Genomic DNA, 12114 nt, shown 5'->3' on the forward strand with positions numbered 1-12114 from the left:
AGCAACTCATAGCAACTCTTTACAACCGTGGTGAGCAGAAAAGCATCTCAGCATGCAACAGCAGAAGAGCACATTGGGTTCCACTCCTGCAGCCAAGAACAGGAATCTTAGACTCAAGAACAAGTTCCTATTAAAGTGGCCAGTGAGTGCATATCCGTTCATAGTTACACTGAATGCTACGGAACGTCCATGAAACAAGTTAGGTCCTGTTATCATTTATGTTACAGCAGCTACAAACATACTGCAATCCATATGCTTATTTATATTTTCTCTCATTCCAAATTTGTCAGACAAAAAATAAAGCTTGTTATTCTCTCCACATTCACTGGATATGAGCAATCACACACTCTGATTGGCTAATCTACGATTAGGATATCAGCTTATATACCGTGAGAAGAGAAAAACAAAATGGCGGAGCACATCAAGTCAGATATATCACTTTGTTGTCAAGTATTTAAAAGAAACAGAAATAGCTAAAAGAATATAGTTTTTATTTGATGGTAAGGACATGTCTTTTTTATTTTTTCAAGAATTATTATTATTATTATTATTATTATTATAGCATTTTTCACAAATTGCTCCTGTCGTTTCACCGGTTTGTTTACATTCTAAGTGGAAATGATTTTGTTGGACATTTTGTATAAAGTTTTTATTTCTTGAATTTGCAAAAAAATAAAAATTAAAATGCTCGCTTTCTCAAAATCCAGTGAATGTGGGTAGAATAAAACAGTTATTCCACTCAATCTCGTTATACATGGCTTATAGGCAAGTCGGTGCTACGCACCTTGTCGGCTATCAGCTCATGTACGACTCGATTTTGTGGAATAACTTAATTTTTTTCGCAGTCCGCTTTCCATCAAATCGTGCGCTCTGATTGGCTCGCGAGCAGTCCGGAATCCTACGATTCGGACCCTGGTTAGGGACCTTTGGCGAGTCGCTCGTTCACAACAACAACAAACATGGTAGCAATTTTTTGTCAACATTTATTTTCGCATTAACAGTATAATAGCATTAATTTACAGCATGGACAGCGGTAACGACAGTGTCCACAGCGAAAGCGAGTTTTACTACCCTGATGAAGACGAAATAAAAGAAAACATTTCAGGAGAAAGCCAAAAACGAGCTTGGAGCAGGTTTATTCTAAATATGGTTTCCCTTTCGGGCGCTCTCATTTTCTGTTAGAATTTGGTAAAGAAAAAAATAAATATATTATTTAACAACTTAAAGTCAGTCCGTATCGTGAAATACCGTGACCTTGGCCTTGAATACTGACCTCGGCCCAGAGGCCTCGGTCAGTATTTTCAAGACCTCGGTCATGGTATTTCACGATCTGGACCTGCAATTATATATCAGGGTCCGTCTCAGAAACTGGTCTCTCATTTGGGTCATTATGGTCAAAAAATAAATTTTCTAATTTTACTATTTTTTGCATTTACCTAACAATCAATGTTTCTTTTGTCATGTTTAATAAGAATAAAGATAGCATCTTGCTTTATCTTGCCTCCACTGTGGAAAATTTGTTTGATTACAATTCAAATGCTTTTGTGAAATTCTCATCTCATCGTCATCTCATTATCTGTAGCCGCTTTATCCTGTTCTACAGGGTCGCAGGCAAGCTGGAGCCTATCCCAGCTGACTACGGGCGAAAGGCAGGGTACACCCTGGACAAGTCGCCAGGTCATCACAGGGCTGACACATAGACACAGACAACCATTCACACTCACATTCACACCTACGGTCAATTTAGAGTCACCAGTTAACCTAACCTGCATGTCTTTGGGCTGTGGGGGAAACCGGAGCACCCGGAGGAAACCCACGCGGACACGGGGAGAACATGCAAACTCCGCACAGAAAGGCCCTCGCCGGCCACGGGGCTCGAACCCGGACCTTCTTGCTGTGAGGCGACAGCGCTAACCACTACACCACCGTGCCGCCCCTTTTGTGAAATTGACTTACATATAAAATAACTACATCATGAAGAATTAAACTCACTAATAATCAATATGGATTTAGACGTAATCGATCAACTGCACAAGCTTTAATTGAATCGCCTAAGGAAACCACAAATTCCATAGATAAAAAGAAATATGCTGTTGGGGTATTCATTGATCTAAAAAAAGCATTTGATACAATAAATCATCAAATATTATTCAACAAATTGGAACAATATGGTACGAGGGGACTAGCATTAGAGTGGGTGAAAAGTTATTTAAGAAACAGGAAGCAACTTGTGAAAATGGGAGATTACCAGTCAAGATCTTTGGATATTGAGTGTGGCGTTCCACAGGGATCAGTGTTGGGTTATTTGTCGTGTAGATCATTGACATATGTATTATATCACAAATACTCAAATTCATCTTATTTGCTGATGATACAAACATACTTGGATCAGGCGAGAATTTACAGCAACTCTTGGACACTATCACCTCAGAACTTATTAAAATCAAAAACTGGTTTGACAAAACAAGCTGTCACTAAACCTGAGCAAGACAAAAATTATGTTATTCGGGAACAGAAAAATAAATCATCAAACACGGGTACAGATAGAGGGTATTGATTTGTAAAGAGCACACGAAATTAAATTCCTGGGGGTGATGATAAATGACAAGATTCGCTGGAAGTCTCACATCAAATATATCTGCACTAAAATAGCTAGAAGCATCTCTGTAATGGCCAAAGCAAGACACTACTTAGACAACAAATCACTCCACATATTGTCCTGTTCCTTGGTTTTACCTTACCTACATTACAGCATAGAGGTGTGCGGCAATACATATAAAAGTTCATTAGATCCACGACTCAAACTGCAAAAAAGAGCCATCAGAATAATTCATAACGTTGGGTATCTTGAACACACCAGTCGTTTATTCCTAAAGTCTAAATTAATAAAATGTAAAGATTTGGTGGAATTCCAAACAGCACAATTTCTTTACAAAGCCAGGAATAATTTATTACCAAGCCACTTACAGAAAATGTTTCAGGATCGAGAGGGAGGGTAGAAGTTAAGGGAAATGTCAAACTTTAAGATCCAAAGATGTCAAACTACAATGAAAAGATGATGTATATCAAATAATGGAGTAAAGCTTTGGAACAGACGGAGTGTGGAGCTGAAACAATGTCCGAACATCACGCAGTTTAAAAATAAATACAAACAAATGATTTTTACAAAATACTGGGAGGGAGGAGCTTGAGGGGGAATCTGGATGTTCTCAGGATGGGGCTTGCCGCTCTGTATTATTTATTATTATTAATTGTTGTTGTTGTTATTTTGGTTGTTATTTGTACTATTATTATCAATTAGTATCATACTGATATATACTGATGTTGTTGTTATTTTGTTGTTATTTGCATTATTAGTATCATTAGTATTATACGGATATTCACATGAAATAATAATTGGTATCATACATGATCATATGGAAATAGAGAGTGGGGGTAGGAGTTAATAAGTTTTTACTTCTTCCTACGCCTTTTCGAACATGTTTAAGTTCATTTTAATTATTATTGTTAGTTAATTAGTAGTAAAATTAGTAGTATATATATATATATATATATATATATATATATATATATATATATATATATATATATATATATATATATACTTTTTATTTAATTTTTTTCGATGATTATGGTTATTTAGTTTGTTTGGTTTTGATTTTACTGTTCACTGTTCACACGTTTGAAATAAAGATTTTAATTTCAATTTCAATTAAAGCCCCTCCTTCACAGATGAGTGAAAATACTGAATAAATTTCCTCTTTTTGATTGCTTGAGTTAAAAATGCCAAGTTATGATGACTGAATTGATTATTCACTTAAATATGAATAATATGATACATTTTGGGTGTTTGATATGGTGAAATAGGACACAATGGAAAAATCAAGAACACACCGGAAAGATGGGGCGTCACGGTGGTGTAGTGGTTAGCGCTGTCGCCTCACAGCAAGAAGGTTCTGGGTTCGAGCCCCGTGGCCGGCGAGGGCCTTTCTGTGTGGAGTTTGCATGTTCTCCCCGTGTCCGCGTCTCCCCGTGTCCTCCGGGTGCTCCGGTTTCCCCCACAGTCCAAAGACTCTAAATTGACCGTAGGTGTGAATGTGAGTGTGAATGGTTGTCTGTGTCTATGTGTCAGCCCTGTGATGACCTGGCGACTTGTCCAGGGTGTACCCCGCCTTTCGCCCGTAGTCAGCTGGGATAGGCTCCAGCTCGCCTGTGACCCTGTAGAAGGATAAAGCGGCTAGAGATAATGAGATGAGATGAGACACCGGAAAGATGAGAATAACGGTGGTAGTAAAAGAACAGCGACTGTACCGGCTGAAGGTCGTGCGGGTCTCTGCTGCGGCGCATGAGCAACGGGACATCACTACCGCACCGGATGGAGCACGGGGTGGGGCAAAATGACTGGCCGTAGATTCTATCAAAAGTTCGATCTAAATTGACCATGGTTGCAAAATATTGGCCAAAAATACGCAAACACTACGAAATATGAAAGTAAGATGAAAAAGAAACATTCTATTGCCTTATACTGCAAGACTAAAACAAAATAAAACTGTCAAAACTCACCTTTTCAGTGATAACGCCCGAACAGATCACCCGCGTAACAGAAAGACCGCAAATGGAAGCACGATCAACTTCTAACTGTTGGAGTGGAAAATTCCATTCTACACATGCAAATTGTTAATGTGTGTCCTTCCCCGCACACAAATAACACGCTACGGTAAAAAATAGACCACAACTCATTTTATAGCTCAGAAATTCATACAAGACCAGCTACCATCGGAACATATTCTGTAAGAAACATATTCTATACCTAACTTTCAGCTTTCGTTTTAAAAAACAAAATCGCAGATTTATGACTAAATGTTTATATGGCGTAGTGATTTTAAGTTACTACTTTTGGTGAGGTCATGACCTTGACCCTGAGGCTTTCTGTTTAGATCAAAACACATGATCGTATTGGTTTTGGGTATGCGGAAAATGTAGTTACAACGGTGATGAAATATTTTGCATGATGTTTTATTACGGTTATGATTATTCTGTGAGCGCACCAATCCTTAGGTGTATAAAGTTACAACTTAATACAATTAGTGATAACTGTAGACTTTTCAGTGGACTACAACCTTTTTAAGGGAATGCGATGTAGTCGACCATTTATCATGTCCCAGATCAAGCCGCCATTTTTCCACAAATTTGCAGAATTTTTGCCAAATTCCGAATAGAGTATTCACATCAAAGATTTAGATTTATCTATATTGTTTCTTTCATCATTTTATTTAAAATTAAAACCAACATCACCATTCAAAACCGTATAGTTTATTGACTGTGAGTATATTTAGTGGGGGACCCCCACAGTACCCAGTTTCTAAGACAGACATACACATATATATATATATGGAGACTCCTTCCAAAAATGTTAAATAAATTTCACTGAATCAATGATTTTTTTTAAATAAAAAACGGTTTGATGTTTTATTATTCGTCTACGACAGACCTGGGCATTTTCCGGCCCGTGGGCCGCATCCGGCCCTTTGGTTCATTCTGACCGGCCCGCGTAAGGTTAATTAGAAATTACAAAATAAATGTATTTTCTAATTTTACCTCATGCATGGACTGAATGTGCATTGCTTTTATTTTGAAGTTGTGTTCAACAAAAACACAATGCGCGCGACATGAACACGACATGAAATCCCACGAAACTTAATCCCGCGATAACTACTTCCATAATTTGTCCAGACCAACCACAAACTTGTACGTCATCCTTCAAACGGTCCAGCCAATCACATAATGTGATGTCACCAGCAGGCGCCGGAGCCCGAGCCGATCTGTAGATCCGATTCCTACACCGAATCGACTGATGATCATCTGTCAGCTGTGCTTCGCATCTCCACCTCAGACATTCAACCTGACTCTGATGCACTCGTTAAAGACCAACAGAGACTAGATTTCTCTCACTGAACAAATAAAAAACACCAAATGAGGTGATTAGACTACAAATGTGGGCATCATTATTATAATATGATGTATCTTGCTTGATATTTGGAGTAGAAAGACAATATTGTGATGTCTTTATTGTGTTTTGGGGTGAATGTGACTGAAAAAAAAAAGATACAAACGTTCACATTTTGTTAACCATTGTTTTGGGGAATTTGATTGAATAAATGACATTTTTTGTAAGGCAACCTCGTTTTTTCCATACTCTTACCAGTCTTAGCAGCTTGTAAAAACAATGTTATTTATTGCTTTATATAAAAGAAATACACTTAATATTATGCAGAATTTAGTTCAGCCTTTTGGTCCGGCCCTCCACAAAATTTTCTGTTTCTCATGTGGCCCCATGGAAAAAATAATTGCCCATCCCTGAGCTAAGATTATGAGGAGCACCCAACATACAAGTCCATCTGTAAGTAGTTACTATAGAAACAACAACACTAAAATTTCACTCTTGTCAGAATGAATGTTACAGGAAATTAATCAACACCTTCTGACCAATTGGAATGTGCAAGTGTGTGTGTTTTGAGGTTATCGGACGATCAGAGTTGAGGTCTGAATACAAAGTGCATGAGTCAGCAGGCTGCTCTCGTCTCCCCATAGGGCACATTTGCATCAAGAGACATGGATTACACACACACTAGAGAGAGATTTCCAGCACAACTGGCTCATACAGAGATCTGACCTTGTTCCAGTGGATATGATTGGAATCAGAAGATTAGGCTCACAACTGTATCAAGTTAATGAAAGGAAAAGTGAAATTTGGGAAGGAGTGAGCTATGGAATTAACAGAAGTCACTATAAAACGTTCATGTAGTCTGAGGTCCAGTGAGTGCAGTTTTATGCGGAAATGAGCTGTAGGTTTTACTGAGCATCTTCCAGAACCAGCCACAGTTCTTCTGGACACTTTGACTGTCACACTCGCGTCTTCATTTTGCACCAAAACCCAGCAGCCTTCATTACGTTTACTTTTTTCATCTGAAAAGTGCTCTCTTATGGAATATGCCACTGAGAGACAATTTTTTTTTCTCTCTAACATTTAACTTTGTGCTAGAACACTAATCTTTGGAAATCTTTTTTTTTTTTTTTTTTACTGGCTCGCTAATGTAGGAGTCCATCCATCCATTATCCGTAACCGTTTATCCTGTTCTACAGGGTCGCAGTCAAGCTGGAGCCTATCCCAGCTGACTACAGGCGAAAGGCGGGGTACACCCTGGACAAGTCGCCAGGTCATCACAGGGCTGACACATAGACACAGACAACCATTCACACTCACATTCACACCTACGCTCAATTTAGAGTCACCAGTTAACCTAACCTGCATGTCTTTGGACTGTGGGGGAAACCGGAGCACCCGGAGGAAACCCACGGGGAGAACATGCAAACTCCGCACAGAAAGGCCCTCGCCGGCCACGGGGCTCGAACCCGGACCTTCTTGCTGTGAGGCAACAGCGCTAACCACTACACCACCGTGCCGCCACCATCAAATACTTTTATTCTATATTTTGTTGCTTTTTTATGGTTTTGTTTTCGAGTAGGGTTTTTATTTCATTCTTGGTTGGTTCAGCAACATGCTCCACCATTTTGTTTTTTCTCTACTCATGGTATATGAGCTGATATTCTAGTACTAGAGTAGCCAATCAGAGCACGCAATTGCTCACATCCAGTGAATGTGGATAGAATAATTACGAATATACTATATATATATATATATATATATATATATATATATATATATATATATATATATATCTTATCACTGCATTTATATACCATAGAGTGTCCATAGGTTTTTTTTTTCATCATCCAGTTACTCTGGATGTCTAGTAGGATCATAATTTGTGAAGTAATGATACAAAAAAGCACAGACAAACAAATAAATAAACAAACAGTCAGTTAATTGTGACAAGCAGCAATCTGATGTGAAGGTACTTTTTCCAGGCTAAACTTTTTATTTACTAAAATCATCATTATTGAGGAAGCCATGGCCTAAAGGTTAGAGAAGCAGCTTTGGGACTTTGATTCCCCGGACCAGCAGGAAGAGTGTGTGGGTGGGTGGGGGAGCGAGGGGAGTGAATGAACAGCACTTTCGCCTCCCTTTGTATCATGGCTTAAGTGCCCTTGAGCAAGGCACCTAACCCCCGACTACTCCCCGGGCACTGGAGCGCAGCTGCCCACTGCTCTGTGTGTGTGTGTGTGTGTTCACATTAACCCAGATGGGTTAAATGAAGAAAATGAATTTCACTGTGCTCTAATGTACATGTGACGAATAAACATTACGACAGAAACGTTACTGTAGAAACAAATTCGAACAAGCATTAATTTCAACCTGGCACTACTTTTACAGAAACTTAATCAACACCTTCTGACCAATCAGAAATGAAAAATGCTGTGCTGTGACGTTTGTGAATGCGTCAAGAGTTTTATTTTAATCATGAATGAATTGATACTCTCTTACTCACAAATTTGGACAGTCTGTCATTAAGAGTGGTCTTATATATATATATATATATGAGTGATTCCACGCTTATGGGTACTGAAATGGGGACATTAACTTATTTTTAAAAATTCACCTAAAACCATTTCTTTTTTTTACCATCAGGTCACAAAACATGTAATCTTTAATGAATGATATGTTAAAAGATAACTTTAATTTTCTGAGATGTAATAAAAACATATTTATATGCCAAAGTCAGAACGTAACAGAAGTGTTGTGGACATATATATTCTCAATTTTAACAATGTAGAATTACTTTTTGAAACATAGGAAGGTGATGTTTTAGCAAATATAATTAATAAACATGTGTAGTAGAATAAACATACACATTCTTTCAATAAGATTAACATGGTATATAGCTAGATTGTAATTAATTTGTAACAGACGCGAGATGGACAATCGTAACAGAAGTAATGTAACAGACATCATTTTGGAACTCATAGGCTTGACTTTGGCATATAAATATGTTTTTATTACATCTCAGAAAATTAAAGTTATCTTTTAACATATCATTCATTAAAGATTACATGTTTTGTGACCTGATGGTAAAAAAAGAAATGGTTTTAGGTGAATTTTTAAAAATAAGTTAATGTCCCCATTTCAGTACCCATAAGCGTGGAATCACTCATATATATATATTAGTGCTGTCAAAAATGTCGCGTTATTAACGCGTTAACTTGACTCAATTTTAACGGCGATAATTTTTTTATCGCGAGATTAATGCTCTGTGACATGATGTAGGTTTTTCATAAGCTTTTGAAACTGCCAGGAACTTGGAACACAGACTTTGCTTAGAAAAACGATAGCAGCTAGACTGTAATGCCCCGCCCCGCCCCGCACAGCACAGCACAGCACAGCCAGAGTCCTCTGCCCTCCCCCCCCCAAAGAACCAGCGCGGGCAGGGCGCACTAGTAGAGATGGGATTTATGGCTCTTTGATGGGATCCGCATCTTTGTGATCCGTTCTTTGAAAAGAGCCGTTCAAAAGACTGGCTCATTTGGCTCTTTTTAAATATTTATTCAGTTTTAAGAAGACAGCGTCTAAAGAAGCCAGATCCCTCTGAACTGTAAACTCAATGCTATCCCAGAAATCCTTCCTGTAATATGCAAATTTGGCCGCCTCTGATTGGACAGCGCGACGCATCAACAGGCAGAAAGTGTAAAAATACAAAATGTGTTAAGTGAGCTGAAACAGTAAAGATCAGATTCAATGCAATATTTATCAACGAACAACTTAAAGTTAATATAATAGTGTACTTTATATTATAATCAAGCATGTCAAGCCTACCGTCACTGTGTAACCTGTCTCTCTGATTAGAGTTGTAGACTAACTCAAGCAGTAGATCACTTCACTCATGGTTCTTTTGCTAGCTCCGGTGCTCGGCTTAGGTTTCACTTTGCAGTGGCTGTGTCAAGACGTGTTATGCTTTGCAATACAAAGCAAGCCCATTCACTTTTTTATGCTGATAAGAGAATTACAATGGTTTTTCATGTGACAAAAATGTGCGATTAAATTGCAATTAATTGCGAGTTAACTATGACAGTCGCAACATTAATCGCGATTAAATATTTTAATCGCTTGACAGCACTAATATAAAATCTCATCTCATTATCTATAGCCGCTTTATCCTGTTCTACAGGGTCGCAGGCAAGCTGGAGCCTATCCCAGCTGACTACGGGCGAAAGGCGGGGTACACCCTGGACAAGTCGCCAGGTCATCACAGGGCTGACACATAGACACAGACAACCATTCACACCTACGGTCAATTTAGAGTCACCAGTTAACCTAACCTGCATGTCTTTGGACTGTGGGGGAAACCGGAGCACCCGGAGGAAACCCACGCGGACACAGGGAGAACATGCAAACTCCACAAAGAAAGGCCCTCGCCGGCCACGGGGCTCGAACCCGGACCTTCTTGCTGTGAGGCGACAGCGCTAACCACAACACCACTGTGCTGCCATATATATATATAAAACAAATCCGGTTACCATGGTTATTACCATGACACATTGATAATAATCGAAGATGACGAAAAAGCGAGACTAGTTTGAAGAAGTGTGTGTTCGTACAGAAGTGATGTCGTGTGTTGATGTGTGTGTACCTCACGCAGCAGTGGGTCGGAGGCGAGGCTGTCAAGGTTGACAGAGCCGTCGTAGGTCAGGTGGTGAAAGACGTTGAGGGTGCGCACAGCCTCAGGGCCGCGCTGCTTGTAGCCGAAAATAAGGTCAATCCACTGGTGCAGCTGACACGAAACAAACTCACTTTCCAGAGCCTGTGAAAGAGGAGAAGGCAATTAAACAGGAGAGATGCAAACACAACAGTAACATGCAAATTCAGCCATTTAAACACAAAAACGCTACACATAGCAAAGCATGTATATACACACACACATAGCAGAAGTCAGTACAATTTACGTAATAGAAAACCATTTAAGACAGATGAAAAGAAACAAAATAATTCGCTGGTGTTCCTAGTTAAGGAATTTAAATTGCATTTGTAACGAATTTTATGCAGTCTTTTTGTAACACGAGTCATATGAGATTAAAAAAATAGTTCATGCAATAAACAGTTCAGTTAATCATAAATCTCTTGAAATCAATCAGACAGAAAGTCTTGCAGCTGGTGGTATTGTTTCAAAGAAACCGCTGTTTTTATATTCATATTATATCGATTTTATATTTATTTTACATTGCACTGTTTTCATATTCATGCGTCTCAGTTCTTGTTTTTAGTACTATTAATGCGCATTCACCTCTACAAATCACATACACAGATATATATTTTTCAGTCGCAAACCGTTACTATTAGACCTGGGACTTCAGCTCAGTCAAAACTTCGCCAGACACCAAGAGATTTTTGTAAGGGATTAGCAGCAGGCTGCCAGGTCGCTCCGTTGTGTGTAGTTGTCGATGTTGATTTTAAAAGTAACTCAGTAAATTACACGGGGAAATGAATACTTAAGTCTGAGTGAAAAATACTGTAGCGAGCGTGCAGCGTGGAAGAAGAGTCCGGAGACAGGAATCTTATGGCCCTTTTCCACTACCCTTTTTCAGCTCACTTCAGCTCACTTCAGCCCGACACGGCTCGCGTTTCGACTACCTCAGAGCAGCACAACTCAGCTCGCTTCAGCCCTACTCAGCACCCAAAACTCGCACGGTTTTGGAGTAGGGCTGAAGCGAGCCAAACCGAGCCGAGTGGGGTTAGGGGCGTGAGGAGACACTCCCCTGTGCACTGATTGGTGAGGAGGAGTGTCCTCACTTGCCCACACACACCCCGCGAGCACGCTGGGATCTGTAAACACCGTAAACCCGGAAGAAGAAGAATTACGAGAATTTCTGAAGCCTTATGCGCCTCGCCTCATCTATACGCTCTTGCCAGTATCTGTTGGCGTTGTCGGAGACAACAAGCCACAGCACCAAGACCAGCAACACTAACGACTCCATGTCCTCCATGTTTATTGTTTACTATCCGGGTTGTGAGACTACCGCTTAAAAGGTCACTGATGTCACTGTTTGCGCCGCCTAACGACATCACGTGACGTCCACCCACTTTCGCTAACTCCACCCAATGTGTCCACCCACTTCCAGCCAGCACGGTTCAGCGCGGTTGTAGTCGAAATGCAACTCCAA

The 12114-nt window shown here is 39.6% G+C and overlaps 1 protein-coding gene across 1 annotated transcript in view; it reads right to left on the reverse strand.

Moving 5' to 3' along the window:
* Nucleotides 1–12114, reverse strand: part of nbeab (neurobeachin b) — a 793085-nt gene that overhangs the window by 72465 nt on the left and 708506 nt on the right. Inside the window, exon 47 of the mRNA XM_060943557.1 lies at nt 10587–10757. Within this exon, the coding sequence (XP_060799540.1) occupies nt 10587–10757 (171 nt within the window). The remainder of the gene's footprint in view (nt 1–10586; nt 10758–12114) is intronic.

This window comes from Neoarius graeffei, chromosome 17 (genome assembly GCF_027579695.1).
Source record: "Neoarius graeffei isolate fNeoGra1 chromosome 17, fNeoGra1.pri, whole genome shotgun sequence".
NCBI classification, from domain to species: domain Eukaryota; kingdom Metazoa; phylum Chordata; class Actinopteri; order Siluriformes; family Ariidae; genus Neoarius; species Neoarius graeffei.